At 39.6% G+C, this 19,287-nt stretch overlaps 1 protein-coding gene across 2 annotated transcripts in view; it reads right to left on the bottom strand.

Annotated features, from left to right (window-relative positions):
- LOC141764514 (protein jagged-1a-like) overlaps positions 1-19,287 on the bottom strand; it is a 36,043-nt gene that overhangs the window by 2,149 nt on the left and 14,607 nt on the right. For both annotated transcript variants that reach the window (XM_074629811.1, XM_074629809.1), the window contains exons 3-24: positions 19,033-19,090; positions 15,838-16,095; positions 14,956-15,016; positions 14,462-14,592; positions 14,121-14,240; positions 12,784-12,897; positions 12,577-12,690; positions 11,710-11,823; positions 11,125-11,171; positions 9,914-10,087; positions 8,336-8,486; positions 6,943-7,107; positions 6,267-6,380; positions 6,041-6,154; positions 5,089-5,202; positions 4,891-5,007; positions 3,891-3,918; positions 3,173-3,258; positions 2,500-2,613; positions 2,050-2,159; positions 1,274-1,381; positions 136-267 (exon numbers count right to left, since the gene is read on the bottom strand). In XM_074629811.1, coding sequence (XP_074485912.1) covers positions 136-267; positions 1,274-1,381; positions 2,050-2,159; positions 2,500-2,613; positions 3,173-3,258; positions 3,891-3,918; positions 4,891-5,007; positions 5,089-5,202; positions 6,041-6,154; positions 6,267-6,380; positions 6,943-7,107; positions 8,336-8,486; positions 9,914-10,087; positions 11,125-11,171; positions 11,710-11,823; positions 12,577-12,690; positions 12,784-12,897; positions 14,121-14,240; positions 14,462-14,592; positions 14,956-15,016; positions 15,838-16,095; positions 19,033-19,090 — 2,544 coding nt within the window. The remainder of the gene's footprint in view (positions 1-135; positions 268-1,273; positions 1,382-2,049; positions 2,160-2,499; positions 2,614-3,172; positions 3,259-3,890; positions 3,919-4,890; positions 5,008-5,088; positions 5,203-6,040; positions 6,155-6,266; positions 6,381-6,942; positions 7,108-8,335; positions 8,487-9,913; positions 10,088-11,124; positions 11,172-11,709; positions 11,824-12,576; positions 12,691-12,783; positions 12,898-14,120; positions 14,241-14,461; positions 14,593-14,955; positions 15,017-15,837; positions 16,096-19,032; positions 19,091-19,287) is intronic.

A 19,287-nucleotide genomic window follows, 5' to 3' on the forward strand; every position in this document is an offset into this window, starting at 1 on the left:
TGATCTACTGGAAATGAGAGGAAATCAACCAGATCATATCAGCTGATGACGGCTGTATAATCATTACACTGGACCACAAAGTGTTGTTTCTTAAACAACTAAAAATGATTGATTTTCAGACCAGACGTGACTCACGATGGCTACGTGGATCTCCTTGTTGGTGCTGAGCGACGGCTCGCAGGTCATGGAGACGGACGAGTCGGAGGACAGATTCTTGACAACGTAGAGGCTTCTGAGCTCACGACAAACCTGCTCCACCGTCACACCCTGTAACACCACACCAGAGGAACAACATCAGCAACTACAACAGCATGGGGGTATCAAATATTCTGTGTGATAGTAACTGCCAGTGGTGGACAAAGTATTCAGAGCCTTTACTAAAGTAAAAGTACTAATACCACACTGAAAATACTCAGGCCTTTTAATGTCCTGCATTTAGCTCCTGCAAGTATCTGTCAACATCAGGAACGTCAGGAGCGTGTGAAGGCTGCGTTACCCGTTTGGTTTTATGTTCGACGCGAAAAAACACGCGTCTCTTCTAGAGATTCGAGGTCTCGCCCATTTTTAACGCGAGCCGCGTGGCAGCCAGCAGCAACAGACAGTGAAAGTGATATTTTGACAGTATATTGACATGATACCAGCTACATTACTACAGTTTTGATGTCTCGACATCTGTAGAATATGTCACAGACAGTGAAGGTGATCTTTTGACTGTATATTGACATCAAATCAGCAGCATTACTTCACTTTCCATGTCTATATCTGTAGAATATGTCACAGACATGAAAAAAAGTAAAGATTTATTTTTTAAATCAACATTTCCTGCATTTCAAAATAAAAGCCCTCAAGCATTTTTGCTGTGGATAGAATTCCTTCATTTGTTAACACAAGGCTTTTATTCTGAAATATGTGAAGGACAGTGTTGTACAACATGCAGTGACTTGCACAGCTCCATGAATATAGTACGGGGTTTTAATTGTGGATTATTACTATTATTTACAAATTTCCACACGTTTCTTAACCTTTCTCTGTCTAAAATAAATATAAATGACATTTATAATGAAATGAAATGGCCATTATGAAAGCCAAAATCTATGTAAAAAGAAAGGGCTGACAGCAGCAGAAACGCAGCAGGTGTGAACACCCGACGCGTGAATCACGCAGCTGTTCAGCGAGGCAGCCGCCACGCACTCCTGACGTTCCGTGTGGACAAAGCGTACGAGTTGGACAGAGAGAATGTGAGGTGAAGGTGGAAGCAGGAAACCAAACTGACCAGTGCCATGACATCCTTGTTGAAGGTGAAGGTGACGTTGGCGCAGCTGCTCTCGGAGTGACACCTGGCTGTGGGCGGGGCCCGGTTGGTGGGGCTGCGGCACTCTGCCTAACATACAATAAATACATTGTATGTTAAAAAACAAACTACAGAACAGTGTGTAAAATGGTAATTAGCTCCGCCTCTACCAGTCCAGCCTAATGAGGACGTTTGATATTTGAAGTAAATTTGACTACTGCTGTACTTTCACTTTTAGAGTATTTTTACAGCCAGTTCAATATAACGCCCACTGATGTATGATTAAGCTAACATTACTACTACCTTCAGACACAGCCTGTTAGTTCTTCACACTATATAATTGTGTTGAAGTAGTTAAAACAAAACTTGTGAAAATGCAAGACCGCTGACAACAGCAATGGATGCTTTGTCTCCTTGTTGTCCTTTTTCAAAATCATGAATCAATTTATGTTTTCTACATTTTGACGTCATGCTTTTGAAAAACGTTGCTACACTGCAAAAAAAATCTTCCAACAATTAATTTAGCGTATAATTGAGTACTAAAATTTCTATATTCAAAAAAATCATCACACCATTTTGCTGAGTTTCATTAATTTCCAATAGAGATTGAATGAGAAGCAAGTGGAGCTCTGTGACCCTGTTAGCTTAATCTTTCTTGTTTAAGGAAAGCCTTGTGGGATGAAGAAGAACTGTGTAAACATTAGTTTCATTGATCATAAACATTGATGTCATCTGCAAACATTAAGCTTCAGTTCTACCTTCGTGCAGACGATCCTCCCGTTCTGACAGTGGCAGCTGCTGCAGTCTTCGTCCCATCTGCTTCCATCCAGAGCCACCGCCCCTCCGACCACACAAGGCCTCCCCGACGCTGCAGCACAAAACCACAAGCAGAACCGTCAGCACTAAACTCTGACTGATCAACACGTCTCAGTCCACAGAGGAGGGAATCTTCAGCTCACGGTAAAGGAGATTACATTTGCTTTATGATTCATTATTCATCTGGGGTGATTTGATTTTGTAAATCTGCATTTTGATGTTGGTGGTATTATTAGATTATTTTGTCGCTTTTTCGTTTATTGATTATTTTCTATTAAAGTGGCGTAATAACTGTCAGATAGTGATTTGTTAAATGGACGGTGGGTTTTTGCTCATCATGGTAAACTGACAGCTCTCTGCAGGTGAAGTGAAGATCATGTCTCAGGTTTTACCTTCTTGGCAGCGGGGGCCGGTTCTTCCTGGTGGACAGATGCAGCGAAAAGCGTTGATTTCATCCACACAGGTGGAGCCGAAGGAGCAGGGTGACGACTGGCACTCATTGATGTCTGAAAAGACATGAGCGACAGTTATTATTTTTGTCCACTTAAATGTTAATTACATTTCTCGGTCTTCTGTAACAGAGAGAGGCTGAGAACTGTTTTCACAGAGCTGTTAGAGAAAAGTCCCTGCAGAAGAAAATCCAACAAAACTGCAGCAGAGACAAATTTGCAACTGACTAGTTTTATTATTGATTGAGCAGTCGATCTTTTGAACTATAAAATGTCAGAAAATGGTAAAAAAAAAAAAAAAAAGCGATTCAGTTTAAAATGATGAAACTGAAAAGCATAAAATCCTCACACTGAAGAAGCTGAAACTAGAGAATGTTCTGCAATTTAATGATTAATGAATTACTAAAAAAAAAAAAATTCTATAAAATAAAGTATTATATTATTAGCCACGTAACTGAGGTATCGTATAGCTGCAGTACGGATCTAAAATAAGACGAGAGAAGAAGAGCAAGGCAGGAAATGAGAGAGGTGCAGATGAAGAACTACACTGGAGATAATGAAGGTCGGCAGAGGAGTGGAGGGGTATGTGAGGAGAAGGTTAAAGGTCAACACTCACTGATTCTGCAGTCTGGGCCGGCGAATCCCGGAGCACATTCACATCGATACCAGTTGTCTCCATCGACACAAGTCCCACTGTTGTAACTACAGGAGGACAGAGATGACTGTTGAGATCTACAGTATAACACTGTGTGAAATAATAGTATACCATTCAATTTCATTAAAAAGTCATAGTATAGCATGTCAAAAAAATAAAAATAAAAATCATAGTAAAGTATGTAAAAAAAAGTCATGGTATAGTATGTCGAAAAACAGTAATAGTATAGTATGTCGAAAATTTTTTAAAAATCATATAGTATGTAAGAAAAGTCATAGTATGTTGAAAGTTTTTTTAAAATCATAGTATATGATTTAAAAAAAAATCATAGTATAGTTTGTCGAAAAAAAGTCAAGTATAGTATGTCATAAAACTTTTATAACCTACTATACGATGACTTTTTATGCCATTTTTATAGGAAAAAGTCATAGTATATGATATATGAAAAAGGCATAATATAGTATCTCGTAAAAAAGACATAGTATAGTATGTTAGTAATTAATGTTATGGAATTTTTGCTTGATCACGCCAAAAAAAGTATTGCCTACCCCAGCTTTAACTGTGACTGACATAACACTGTGATTTTGTTTTTTATCTATATGTTATGTGTACATTATTGCGTGCGTGCGTGCGTGCGTGCGTGCGTGCGTGCGTGCGTGCGTGCGTGCGATGAACTCACCAGGGATGAGGACTGCAGTCGTTAGAATCTGGAAAATAAAGAAAGAAAATGTTGTGTTAGACTTCACTCACCGCGTTCGTCACATCACGAGGGTCTAAATCTCTACAGTCAGACCCTGGGCTGTATGTCAAATATCTTTAGTCACACTAGTAGTGTAGCTCGGACAGGGCAACACTTTTTCTCAACAACTATTGGACAGATTGCAATTAAAGTTTAGAAACAGACATTCATGGTAACCTGAGGATGGATCCTTTACTTAGAGCTACACATTTGGTGTTTTCAACAACACCAGAAACTAATGACTGAGTTCCCATCAGCCTCAGATCTATTTAGAGATTTTAACTAATATGCCAGTGTTTTTTTCCACTCATATGTTGCACCCTCATCTGTACTTTGCACTTCCCGTTATTTTCATTTAATTTCTTTTTATTTTAGTGTATATACAGTATTTATATTTTTACTTTATATGGCTATATAGTATATTTATACAAAGTCTATATCTACATATTTCAATATGTATATCAGGCATCTTGGGCACAATGTTTTTCTTTGCATGAATAAAGTTGTGTCTTATCTTAACATGCCAAATGATAGGATATTAACATGCCATACTTAATTGAAGCACGTTAGCGAGCATGCAGTCAACATGCTAACAAGTGTCACTGTCTATTTTCTTCATTTCGGTTTTTGTTTTTTATGTGTATGTGTCACAAAATTAGCATGTTACATGCTAAATGTAATTAACATGCATACAGTAATGATTTTAACATGCATGATAACATTATTAGCACATTAACACACTGTTCTGTTTGACAAAAATCTAGGTTACATTTAGCGCATAATGGTGAAGAAATGGAATAATTCAGTAACAATGGAGAAAAGTTGAAAAATGTCACAACAAATCACACAAATGAAAAGTTGACCCTCAACTTAAATCATGCAGACTGGACTGTTGTTGAGGATTAATGTTTTCTGAGGTGAGTGTTATGCAATGACTCACTGTGGCTGCAGGTGGTGCCTTCCCAGCCCTCCTTACAGACGCAGCTGAAAGAGTCTCCGTCCACCACGCAGGTTCCTCCGTTCTCACAGGGACTCGGCAGGCAGCTGCTGTTCTCCGCTGGAGACACAAACGCGACTGTTAGCTGTTTTCACTGAAACATGAAGACACTTTTTTTTAAAAACATGGCGTCATGCTTACCGATGTTACAGGTGGCGCCCTCCCAGCCAGCAGCACACAGACACTTGAAGGCGTCTCCTTCGTCGTAGCAGGTTCCTCCGTTGTTACAGGTGGCCTCGTCGCACTGACTATCTCCTGGAAATAAAAACAGAGTCAGAAAAATTAAATCAACATCTGGAACAACTGGGGGGGGTCTGCAGGGTTTACACAACGCACACATTCACACAACAATTGTATGGTTCTGTGGTCATGAGGACTCCCCAGCTCCTCCTGTCCACCAGTCCAAATGACACTAGAGGAAGTATTCAGATCCTTTACTTCAGTAAAAGTACTAATATCACACTGTGAAAATACTCCCCTTCAAGTCAAAGTCCTGCATTGTATAAGTATTATCAAGTGTGTAAGTATTATCAGCTAAATGTACTTAAAGTGTGAAAAATAAAAGGTACTCATTGTTCAGTAAAATGTTCCCTGTCAGTGTTTTACTATTATATCTGATGTTTCTGGATTAATATTACTGCTGCATTAATGTGTATCTTGCATTTTACTGCTGATGTTTAAGGTTGTGCTAATTTTAACTCCTTTATATACTGTTGGGTAGTTTAATCTACAGCAATACATCACATTCTATAAGATCATCACATGTTTGTAGCGTTGCTGTCCTGTGAGAACCACGTATCTCTAAAAAGTCCACTTTTCATGGTGTCAGAAAAACAGCCTGTTGCAGCTTTGTGACGATGCAATTTCCAGCTGATCCAAGAGGCTTTTTAAAAGTTTATTTAGCGTTAGAAGTAGGAGGATTTGGTGGTTTTTTTTTCACTTGACAGAAAAGGGGCTGTGGCGTGATGTAGTGGCGTAGAAGTATAAAGTTACATAAAATGGAAATGCTCAAGTAGACAAAGTGATAGCGGCCACACACACACTCACACACACACACACACACACACACACACACACACACACGTATACTCACTTGAGTGGCAGGTCTTCCCCTTCCAGCCGTTGTTACACTCACAGTAGAAATCGTTGACAAGATCTCGACAGACGCCGCGGTTCTGACAGGGATCAGAGCTGCAGTCATTGATGTCTGCATGACAAAAGAAACGAAACATCAGAACACATCCAACATGTCTGCTCCGCACGGTCTCTACCGGCTTCATCTGAGGATGAAGAGGGAGGAAAGAAGGAGGACTACTCACTGTTCTGGCAGATAGGTCCGTCCCAGCCGTCAGCACAGATACACTGATACTGACTGACTTTATCAATACAGGTTCCTCCATTCAGACAGGGGGCGTTCTCACAGTCATTTATATCTGACACACAGAAAAGGAAGATGATGTTATTAAATTTTTATTAACAATTTATTTTTTAGGAGTTAAAGCAAAGTTCTGAGTGGAAAAAACAAGATAATAAAGAATAGAGTATTATTGGAAAACACATTTAAAGATCCAGTGTGTAGGAATTGGCAGCATCTAGTGGTGTTGTTGCAGATTGCAACCAACTGAGTGCTCCCTTTCCAAGACTGCAGTAACGTGAGCCGCCGAGTGCAAAACCTTGGTAACGGCGTTCGCCTCACTCAGAGGCCATCCTCACCATAATAACACTACTTTAGGAGCAAAGGAAGTCAGACGGCGGCTGGCGCTACCACGGTTTAGCACTGTGGCTAAGTTACCACTATTTCACAAGCGTGTCGTAAAACTACTGTGGCTTTCAGGTCACGTAAAATTTTTAACGATTCTTGGTTTCAGGTGATTATACAATAATGAAAACATAGTTATGAATATTATTTTCCATTTCTGCCAATAGATCCCCAAAATGTTGCACACTGTAATGAAACCAAAACACAAAACAATACATAATAATTGATGTACTCACTCTCGTGGCAGTATGTCCCGGTGAATCCCTCATCACACTCGCAGCTGAACTGTCCGCCGGCATGACTCCGACACCGCCCGTGGGGGCCGCACACGTTGGACGAAATCAAACGCACCCCGCCCGGCGTGCTATTGGACGCCACCGCTACTGTGCAGCTGTCAATCACTGGAGGAGAGAAGGAACTATGTTTATATACTTTCTTAGCCAAGATCCACATTATATACTATTTCTTTAAAAACTTAAAAAACTTTTCTCTGTATTTTGTGTTTGCCTTCGTGCTCAGTGCAACTAAAAACATGTGTTTTTACTTTACATTCAGACAGGAAGCAACAATTAGCCTGAAAGTGACGTTATCTTGAGTCTTTTAGCTCTCTGACGCAGCAACATGTAGGAGGGAACAGTGCTTCAACTTTTCAGTTTTTTTTGGGAAATGCCTTAAAAGTTTTAAATCCACCATACAGAACTATAGTCACAGTCTTTATGGTTTGTACTTTTGAATTTGTCATTTTACGTGGGGGTTATGCAGCAGAGTATTACTTGGCTGTGACCAGTGACTTACTGGAGTCTCTGCTGGTTGCAGGTCAGCTGGTCAGATCCATCATTATAGGAAACATCCAAGTTATGCTCGCAAATAATTGGAATTAATTAATGCAATTACTACCAAATGATAAAATTCCTTTTCAAGAACCTTCCTATAGATTTATAGTTACATTTCAGTTTCTTTCTAGGAAGTTACAGGAATCTTGGGACCCATAAATCACAGATTAAAAAGTGTTTTGTAAATGTACTGTGTGAGCAGCGGAGGTGGAAGAAGTACTCAGAGTATTTCTACACTGTGGTGGTATTGCTACTAAGATCTGTTACGTTGAGTAAAAGTCCTGCATTCAAAATTTAACTCAAGTAAAACTACAAAAGTATAACAAATATATATAAAATCGAAATATGCTTAAAGTACCAAAAGTAAAAGTTCTCATTATGCAGAATGGCCCATTTCAGAATATATTATATGATATTATTGGATTATAATTACTGATGCATTCACATGTTTTCATCGCTTTAATGTTGCAGCTGTCAAAGGTTGAGCTATTTTTAATTACTTTATATTCTGCTGGATAGGTTGTGATATCACCCCTCAAGATCAATAAAGTTTTATCTTAACCAATAATAATACATCATAATAATGTATTTGTTGGTTATATTTTGTATTTATAATCTTAATCTGCAAAGTTACTAAAGCTATCAAATAAATGTAGTGGAGTAGAAGTATAAAGTAGCAGAGTATGGAAATACTCAAGTGACTCAGAATTGTACTTAAGTACATGTATTTAGTTACTTTTCACCACTGGTGAGCAGTCAAACAGGAATAACAAGTGAACATGGCGTGAACATGAACCTTTGCAGGGCGTTGTGCGGCAGTGGTCCTTCAGACGCGAGCAGTTCTTGCCCTCAAAGTCTTCGGGACATTTACAGATGTAGTCGGCCGCCACGTTGAAACACTGGCCGCCGTTCTGACACGGACTGTGGAGGCAGTAATCGATATCCAACTGTGGACAGAGAGAACAATTCGGCTTCCAACTGTGAAAAATGACACTCAGCATTTTACTGTTTCTATGACACCTGTACAATACACATCACCATGGTAACCACCTACAGATCGCCAACAGAGCTTTGAGAGGATGTCAGGGTACAAGTCAACTGATTTCAAATGTTAATAATAATAAGAATTTTGTCAATCGCTAAGCTACAGTTATGTCACTTCTTATTTATATGTCTTAATTAAAAGCAGTATTTATCAGTCTGGTATACTGTATCAGGAAGATTAAATGTGGGTCAGATGCTGGTGTTTTGACTCTTTTCAGCCATTCAGAGTTTAAACCAGACAAAGACATGGTGTAAAGTTGCGGCGATTATCTCAGAATATAATACAAAAAGGAGATGAAGAGGAGGATGACCAGCTGAACAAAATAAAAGAGGAACAATGTAGAGAAGGAAGAGGAGACACGGAGGATTTAAATCAGGCCACAGCAGAAACTAACATCTAAACAGGCAAAAACTAGTCCTGATGGATTCTAATGATTTTTTTTTGACTGATTTGTGTATTTTAGTGGATATATGGTTTGATGCTACCACGGTCATTGTAGGTAAAAATAATAATTACAGAGCCGTGGGGAGGGGGGGTAATATTCTTCCAAAAAAAAAATTCTTCCAAAAAAAAATTCCAAGTTTAAAGAGGTACATTTACGAGAAAATTTGGAATATAATTAAATCACAAATTTAGCCACGGTCTGAATTTCGTCGCCCCTAAAGTAGTTTTATTATGGTAAGGATGGCAGCTGAATGAGGGGAAGGTCCTTAAAGATACATATGCGTGTTTTCTTTCATGTTCTTTCTATGTTCTTTTAATGAACATAAATAAATACTAATATAATGAATATATTTTGCACTCGCCGGCTCACATTACCGCAGTGTTTAACAGCGGCGTCTGTGGTGATCCAACCTTGCATAGTGAAGCAATGTTGTTCCTTTTCTCAGAATATTAATCCCCTATACCGGTTCTGCAAGGCTTCTTTTTTTTTTTTTACCTACAATGTCCTTAATTCTCCATCGTAGGTTTGTGCAAACATATAATTACGTGCCTATACAGTATATTCTTTTATCCATTCCCAGTTTGTGTGATTATCAAACTTTTTTTTGTAAGATTTGGAAATTGATTTCCCCCCCAGTTTTAATTAATGATCACTTAACTAAACAGGTGGAAGTTGTTTCCAGTGCAGTATATTTCAAATGAAATGTCCTGACCTGCAAAGCCTGTGGATGCTGTTTACCAAAACCAAATGGAAAATTATCACCAGCTGATTGACAAATAAATGCTAAATGTTTGTCTGAATTTGGTCAATTAATACTGTTAAAAACGAAAAAAGTGAGAGTACACTTCCCGCTTCCGTTTACCGTATCTTAGTGACTAGCTCACCTGACAGCGACTTCCAGAAAAACCATGTGGACACAGGCAGTGGAAGCCGTTAACTTCGTCATGGCAACGGCCACCATTGAGGCACGGCCCGCTGGCGCACTCGTCCACGTCTTTCTCGCAGTGTTCGCCGGCGAAACCCGGAGCGCACTCACACTTATAACCGTTCACCAGGTCCTGAATGAGAGAGAAACGTTCCGTTACTATTTATAAACTTATTAGAATATCTATCTAAATACAGTGCATCCAGGACCATAGTGCAAGAGACATACAATTATATTTAAAAGAACATGTTGCAGCATGATGGTCAGTAAGACTGGAATACATGTGATGGCACTAACGTAGCTAACAGGCTGCAACACTACAAACATTTGACAACAGAAAACAAAAGAAGAGACGACTGTCAGGACAGGATGTAGGATTCATTAAATATTTAATAAACAAAATTTGTCAAAGTCTGAGTCGTGTATTGAAATATAATATTAAGAAATCCTGTTAGTATCAAGCTAATTAGCAATTTTGGAGTTGTGGCGGTCACACTAACTGTGTCAGAGTTCATTAAAAACGTTCTTCTGTATGTTCTGGTATAACTGAAATGTATCTGTCTCTTTAATGTCTTTATATATTTTCAGCGTAAAACAGTAACTTTGATATGTGAGCTCTTAGCTTTCTGCCAAACTAAGCAACATGTTCACAGAGGTCAAACTACTTCTACTTTTCTTTATTAAATTAGTCTTTTAAGTTTTAAATTCAGTACTTTAGATTTTGTTTCACGCTCTGAAAAATTGCCTGTTTTCAGTTTAGAATTGCTTTTCTTTCTGATTTTGTGACACTGAACCATAAATACTGTAAATCAAACTGAGCCTTGTACGTTGAACATGTTCACTGACAGATAATGCTGCTGATGTAATGTAATGTAATCTGGCTCCCATCAGTAAACAATAAACCATTGTGAGGAGAAGAATGGCAGGAAAAAAAAGAGCAATCAGCATTTGAAAAGAACGAGGACACACTGTTGTTTATCTTCTGTTGGGAAATGAGAAAGTTTGGAGAAATCTGATCTGCTGTTGTCATGGACACACACACACACACAGTCACGTCTCTGCCCTACATGCATGGCTCAGCATTTGTTGTTTATAGCTGTGGTGAAGACAAAGTGTGTGTGTTGCAGAAAGAAAAAAGGTCTGAAAACAAACTCCAAACAGGAAGCTCACCTTGCATGTCGCTCCGTTCTGACACTGACCTCGACAGTCATTGATATCTGCAGAAACAATTCAAGTTTCATGAGATTTTAATAAAAACATAAACAAAACAGAAAAAAATAAGATGTTTGTCCTGGAGGTTTGGTGTTATGAGGCTTCTACGTGGAGATAAATCTACCTGCTGCTCTCTTGTCTACTTCTTTTCTATATTTCAGAGCTCAGTTTCAGGCTGATGTACTTTGGTATTTTTAATAGCGACTACAATTTCTGAAATTGGCATACTTGCCGACCTTGAGACCTTAAAAACCAAAGCAGGAGTCAGTTGTCCACCTTAAAAACACCACAAATGACCAATGAAAACTATCCAGTGACATATCTGAGAATTTTCTTTTGGAGCAACCCCCCATCCCTAAACTAAGTTTCAAAACAAAAGCCTTTTGTATCTATACAAATAAAGACTAGTTATTTTAGCTTTCAGCGTTCACACGCATTTTCTGCAGGAAAGTTTGAATGTAAAGGTTGAATGTTCTGCCTCGTCCCATCTCCTCGTCATTACACAGTCTGATTATCATTGTGTCGTTGGAGCGTCTAACTCACTGGTGTCACAGTTCTGGCCCGTCCAACCTGGGACGCACTCGCAGAAGTATCCTCCGATCAGATTTCGGCAGGAGTTGGCGTTGACGCAGGGGTTGTCGTCACACTCGTTGGCATCTGAAACGAACAACAATAAACAACAGAATAAACAGATTAGAGAGAGAAAGCAGGAGTTTTTTTAACACTTGACCTATCCTGTAAATGCCACTCGAGGCCACAGTGGCTCCTTTTCAGGGTAAGTTACTTTTAGTCTCGCTTTAAATGACGCTTCGTTAGCTTTCATCATTTAACAAGTCAATGAACAACCGAGGACACGGATGTCAAAGGTCGGGAGGAGCAGCACCTGGACAACAAATGGAACAAATAGCATTCCTGAGTCACTGGAATAATGAAATGTAAACAGTGTTAATGGGTTAATTTGGAGGCCTCAGTTGCTATTCTGAGTCTGGCCTTGAGTGTCAGCAGGAGGAACGATGCGTCTAAAATCATTCAGCAGTGAAAAACAGACTCCAAAACGAGGGCCGACAGACCAAACTAGCCACAGTTAAAGGTTGAGAATTATGCGGCTGCCGGCTGGTGGTCGGCGGAGGATTAGAGCTGCGGTGAGGTGATCCGGGGCGCTAAGCCTCCAAACCACAGCCATTCCCCCCGGGATCATCCTGGTGATTAGGTAAGAAACCTCAGGAGTGCCAGTGAGAGGAGGTGAAGGATGGAGCTCCGGACTGAAAACGCCTGAGGAAGCTGATGCGATCTATTTGTTCATGAAATCTCCACAATGGAAGAGATGAATCATCAGTTAAATACAGTTTCCTAAAGAGCCTCACGCCACTAATTTTAAAAAGTCTCAAGAAGAGCCGAAGGAGCACTGACCGATGAGGCAGGTCTTCCCGGTCCACCGAGGAGGACAGGTACACTTGAAACCGTTTACCAGGTCCTGACAGCTTCCTCCATGACTGCAGGGGTTCACCAGACACTCGTCCACATCTGAGACAAGACAGAAAGTCCACCGGTTCATGAAGCTTCAGTGGGGGCTCAAAGAGGATTTGATAAAAGATAAAAGGTTTCATTAGGTCTTACTGGTGGAGCAGGAGGGTCCGGTCCACCCGGGGGAACAGCGACACTCAAAACCCTGACTGGTTTCCACACAGCTTCCTCCACTCAGACAGGGGTTGGACAGACAGGCATGGTCGGCTGAGACAGACAGAAACAGGAAAGAGGGACACGTTTTCAGTCGGCTCAGTGGTAAAAGAGAATTTAGATTTTTTTTTTTCTTAAAAAATGACTCAAACTGATTAATCGACTATGAAAATAGTTGGGGATTAATTTAATAGTTGACGACTAATCAATTAATCGTTGCAGCTCTACACTCACAGAGTCACTACTACGTGTTAACTACGTATGCCATATTTTGGTATTTCCAGGATAACTAAAGTTTTAATAAACATGTACTATCACAATTTTTATGACAGAATAACTTTTGTGAAATTTAAAATCTTTTTTTTTTTTTTGATATCTTTGTATATATTTTTGAGTCTATATTTCATTATACCATGAAAAGTATGGTTTCTGTTTACACTGTAACCATGGAAACGGACAACAATCACCTGGATTACTTTTGACAGTAAAGAAAATGTCTAAACATGATGATCATGAGGCTGAAGTTATACATGAGCCTCCTTTTCTATCATTTCTAGAATCAGAATCCGGTTTATTGCCAAGTAGGTTTCAACATACAGGGAATTTGCTTTGGTATGTTGGTGCATATCATAAACATAGTAAGAGAAAATTAAATTAATAATAAAAGCAAGTATCTCAAACATCAAGACTCAAATTTAGAATAGAAGAAAATTAAAAATTAAAATATGGAAAAATATTATAAAAATATGTACACTGTATCGGACTTAAAATGTAACTGGATTTAGTGGTAACTGGCAGTGTGTTTATGATATCTGTGTGTTCAGATTTGACTGAGATATGTGTGATTAATGTTGTGTGTTTTATATATTATGTTTATTTTTTTATGATCGTTTTTACTTTTTACCACAAAAAGCGCTCTATAAATAAATGATAATAATTTATTATATATAAAATAATATGTATTATTATCATCATCATCATCATCATCATCATTATTATTATATTATTATTATCATCATCATTATTATTATTATTATTATTATTATTATATTATTATTATTATTATGAGACAAACTGGGGTCATTAAAGGGTTAAGGTTAAAATGTAAAAGGTTCATCCTCTGGGAGCAGGACTGTGATCAGAATCAGGTAATCAGTATTCTGTGTTTCCCACCTCATTTTAATCCTGTTGTAAGTAAAAGTGAAGTTCTGATTAAACTTCACAAAGAGTTGAAAACTCTTCGTAGTGCCTTGAACCTCGGACCCGGCTCCTCTCACCTCTCTGACAGTTGACCCCGGAGAAGCCGTCCGGACAGGAGCAGTAGTATTTGTCTGGTCCCGTGTTGCTGCAGGTTCCTTCGTTCAAACACGGCTGCAGCGTCCCACACGTGTTCAGATCTGCGGCACAAAGACGCAACAAACATGTTCTCTGAATAATTAGCCACAGAAGCTCACAAAATATTAAGAAAATTATAAAAGATGTGTTCAGTTGAGCAGGAGATACTAATGTTCCCTCTGATATGGACAGAAATGTAAAAGAAAACACATTGAAGGTGGAGCCAATTATCTAAGGACTAGTGTGTCAGTGCATGTGTGTGTGTGTGTGTGTGTGTGTGTACCTTTGTCACACAGCTGTCCTCCATAGTTGGTGTCACAGAGGCACTGCCAGGGCTCCACACAGCTGCCGTGAACACAGCCGGGATGAGGGATACAATGATCACAGTACTCCCCTTGCCAGCCATACAGACACCTGAGAGACATCACACACAATTAAATCTATTTGTGGAATGAAGTCATTAATATTTCCCATCTAGGCCAAGAGACTCGTAAGAAAGTGATTTTTAATCTCAATAAGGTTTCCAATAAAAGAGAAAAATCTGGAGATTAAAATAAATAACATTATGATGAATGAAATAATAAAACAACTCTTGGAATAGTTGCTGAAAAGCTGAAAGAAACTAAAACAGTGTGTTACCACTTCGAGACATGTGTTACATGTCATACCTCTCTGTCTCTGCCATGTTTCCTGTCTCTATCTCTACTATCACTATCAAATACTGAAAAAAAGTTAGAAAGTGTGTGTTGCTTGTGTTTTGCGTGTGCTGGTTCTCACTTGCACTCTCCAGGAACTTTACAGGATCCGTGTTCGGTGCTGCAGCCCTGTCTGCAGATTGCTGCAGAGAGACGGAGACAGAAACTATGAGCAAACACGGGTGATGAGAAAAGTTCTGCAGAAACTGTTCTGCATGCGTGTCTCAAGTTTCCCACAAGCACTTGAACGCACCAAGAGGAAACAGTATCCCGGCTCTACGCTTCACCACACTACAGTGAAGTAACTTTAAAGTGACTTAACGTTGACAGTGATGGATCATCTCCCTCAGAAAGTGTTACTTCTCTTTTTATTGACTTTTATAGAGGGAATGAACAACAATACGTAAACGGATTTAACATGTGAACATGAAGACCAATAAAAAACTAAAAAATGGGATACTAAGGAGGAGTATTTCTGTTCTGAAGGTTGGGATGTAAATTATCCATATTGTTCAGTTCTCAACAAATGTTTCCTTCTGGGTTCTCCAGTTGAAAGTAATTCTCTCCATTATACCACCTATTTCTTTGTTATGGGTTTCTTAACAGGAAACCACAGTTCGGTCCTTCTTCCTCCAGTCAGCCAGACATTTTTCTGAGCATCACTAACACTCTGAAACGACTCTTTCTATTACCAGAATTTGCTCCACTTGTTCCAAAAACACTGGGAAAGTCTAGAAGAGCCGTATGAATAAATAATTTATTCCAATCATGTGTGCAGGGAGCAAACAGGAAGTCAGCCGGCTCGGCCACAGGAAGTTAATATAAATGCAGGAAACAAATGTCTGCCTCGAAGGAAGGACAATCAATTTAAACATTTTGATGATTTGGATAATATGAAAATGTTATATTTAATGGGCTGAACTGGTTTGTTCCCATAAATCAATAAAACCCTCAGAGAACTCACCAGTGTTGCAGTCTGGACCGGACCAGCCCTCCAGGCACGTCTTGTTGCCGTTGTGGTCGCACTCGTAGTGGCCGAAGAAGTCGTCTCGCGGACGGCAGAACTTGTTGCAGCCGAAGCCGTAGTAGTGATCGTCACAGCTGAGGCGGACCTGGAAGTGGAACTGAGCCACGGGGCCGTTGTGCTTTAGGCTCTGCCACTGACGGCTGGGGTTGATCATCCCCGAGTGGACGGCCTTCTCGATCATCGCCCCGCTGACGCCTGTAGACACAACGGTTTGGATCAGTAAGATAGTAAACAACAAGGAGAGGTGATGAACATGTTTAGTTGTGTTTTAAAGTAAAACAAAAACAAAAAAGAGTTTGTTTTAAGCTGAAGGAAACAATGCAGAGGGCAAAAGAGGGCTTTTATGGTGAAAGAATGACAGACTTAGGTAACTTGTTGCTATAAAGAGGGTTGTATAAATGACCTTGTATCTGAAGAGCAATGATCTTTATGAAAGTAATTACAACATTCAGCAAAAGAATTCTGAAATCAGAGATAAGGCAGTAAAGGATATTACTCTTTTAGGTAAAGATGCAAATACTACATAAAATAAAATGCTCATAATGATTTAAAATAACCTAAAGTGACATTTTCAAACTGTGTGTTTTGTTCACCTAAGCGTCAAAACATTCAGTTTATTATCATAGAGGGCGAAGAAAACCAGCAAATATTGACACTTCAAGGATTAACAGATCATTTATGATTATAACTAAACGATTAATAATTGTAGCTGTAGATTGTCTTTGAGCCTCGTTCTCAGCGGCTGGACAAACACAAACAGTTCTCTGCTGGTGTGTTTGAGGACAGTGGTGGTTGTAGCTACAGAAGGAGGCCGGTTGCTGTAATATTCCAGAGAGTTTGAAAATGCGGAGCTGCTCTGTGGTATTTCACCGGCGGGGTGGAAAGTGTGGTCGGGCCGAGGTGACGGCGTCTGTTTAACCGACGAGCAGCTGGACTGAAAGAGCCGAAAAGAGACTCCAGAAACCTCCGAGCAGGTAACACCATCGGCCTGGAAGCAAACTGTGACACTTCACATCGCGATGGGGAATAAAAAAAAAAGGTGATGAAAATGGCAGAGGGGTAGCAGATTTGAAAAATAGTTAACCTCAAAAAAAGGCTGGATCCGTTCCGTCCAGAATATTTGAGCAAATATTCAAACCTGGCACTTTATCGATGAATACCGGCTGAGCTGTCGAGGCAGCACCTGCCTGAGAGCTGCAGCTGCAACTCAGACAACTGGACTTCAGAAAAACCTGTTGATATAAGGTCCCAGAAATGTTTCTGAAGGAAAAAGAGTTTGCGTTTACTCCCTGCTTTGTTAAAACCTGTATTACAGACAGTAGAGAGATGACCCTGGAGCCACCGGGCGCCACTGAAGGAAGTTTTAATTGTAGATTTATTGAGCGTTTTGTAAAAGAACAGCTGTCTATTAACTAGTTGACACTTGAATATTAAAGCTGCATCCATTCTAGGGCTGCACAATTAATCAAACTTTTATTAAAATCACAAAATCGCTAATTACAATTTCCAAAATCGCAGTATTTGTTAAAATGCTAATCTTTGTTAAAGGCGAAATGTGTGTCAAAATACCTTTTTAAATTAAATATTGTGGTGCTGCAGAGATATCCTGACCTACAAATCATATTTTACAGACTTAAGAAAACATCTGTGTTTCATACATATCCCAGCAAAAATCACACCATAATCATTTTAATATGTTTTTCAATGAAAATGAGAATAATGATGATGAAAACTATCACTCCCTCTAATATTGCAAATCATATCGCAATTGCAATATCAGTCAAAATCATTGATATATAATTAATTTTTTAAAACTGACCACTTGATGGCAGCAGAACAAGATGTAAACACAACACCGACCTTATAAATAGTTGTGGCTAACTTGTTAGCAAACAGCTGCCTACTTCAACATCCACCAGTTACAGAACAACATGATCATTCATTAGGATGAATGTGTGTTTGTGTCCATGTGGTGAATGCAGGTCCAACATTCTCTCTTTTAGCTCCGTTTTTGGTCTCCACCAGGGAAATTTGTGTCTCTTCAGCTGCTAAATGCTCCACTATGTTCACCAGCTAGTCTCTAACCGTGTCTGTGCAGGTAGTGTACGGAGGGTTCCTGCTGCTGCACAGTAACAGGATGATGCAGGTGTTCGTTACAGACCACGAGTCGGGGGGCACTTAGCTTGTTGATGCTAAACTGAGAGGGTCAATATTTGTTCTGTCCTCATTTGGCTTGACAGCAGTTTCAGCTCTGTTTGTCTGCTGAAGGTTTCTAAACAAATTACCTCCAACTAGGGCTGTCTTCGACCAAAGGAAACTGTCTCATACGTTTTTTTTCGACTAATCGATCAGTTAATTTAATCGACAGATCTGTAAAACTGAGTTTACCCAAAAAATCTTGTGTTTACCAGAGATGTGCTCATATGTTTTTTGGAAATAAGTCATTCAGCACGAAAAAAGCATAAAAAAATGATTAGTTTACTACAGAATCTATTTCAACTAAGACCAAAATGACTGATTAAGAAGGGGTAGCCCTACCTCCAACATCATAGTATCTAGTATCCATCAACATTTTAACTTAACTAACAGACGGCACATTTCTGGTTCAATGTTTGGATTAAAACTCGAATGAACTGGACTCCCCCAACCCCCCGGTCCTCGCTGCCTGCACTGAAGCCCACCTGGGCTGAGGTCAGCCGACTTCACACCGGGCCTATAATGGTTCCCTGAGGGACGCCAAATACAGCACTGAGCCAACACTCTCGCTCCGACCTCCTCGCTGACCGCTGGGTGATAAACAGACGCTCAAACTAGAGTTGCCAGCTTCACTCTCTCCTCACACACTCTTTACAACCAGTTTTTCTGAATGGGACTCGTCCAGGGCATGTTAACACCTCCACAGGCTGGTGTAAGAGAGGGGGGGGGGCATTGTAGCACTGCAATAAACAAGTACAGGCACAGAAGCTAAGCAATGTATTGCTGTGTGGACGCCGCATTAGTTCGGATCCAAAAATCAAACAATAACACAAACAACATTCAGCGGTAGACCAGCAACTCCTATGTACTGCAATGTAAACTAAACAGAGCAGAGAGGAGTGAAGCAGGATGAACGATGATGATGATGATACTCACTGCCGGAGGACGAGTCGTTGTTGAAGTCCAAGGCTTCCACGATCAACGTGTACGACCTCTGCACACAAAGACAGGAGGAGAGAAAATTAATCAATAGAAATTTTCAAAGTAATCAAACAAACATTTTATCAAGTGAAAACAAACAGATTCAGTGACAATTTACTGCTTTATTAGTTTTTATAAATTGTATATTTTGTATCCCTATTGGATATTACCAGTGATGTAGTGGTCGTTGATGAGGTGGGTGTACTACTA

Source organism: Sebastes fasciatus, chromosome 3, assembly GCF_043250625.1.
Source record: "Sebastes fasciatus isolate fSebFas1 chromosome 3, fSebFas1.pri, whole genome shotgun sequence".
In the NCBI taxonomy this organism is placed as follows: domain Eukaryota; kingdom Metazoa; phylum Chordata; class Actinopteri; order Perciformes; family Sebastidae; genus Sebastes; species Sebastes fasciatus.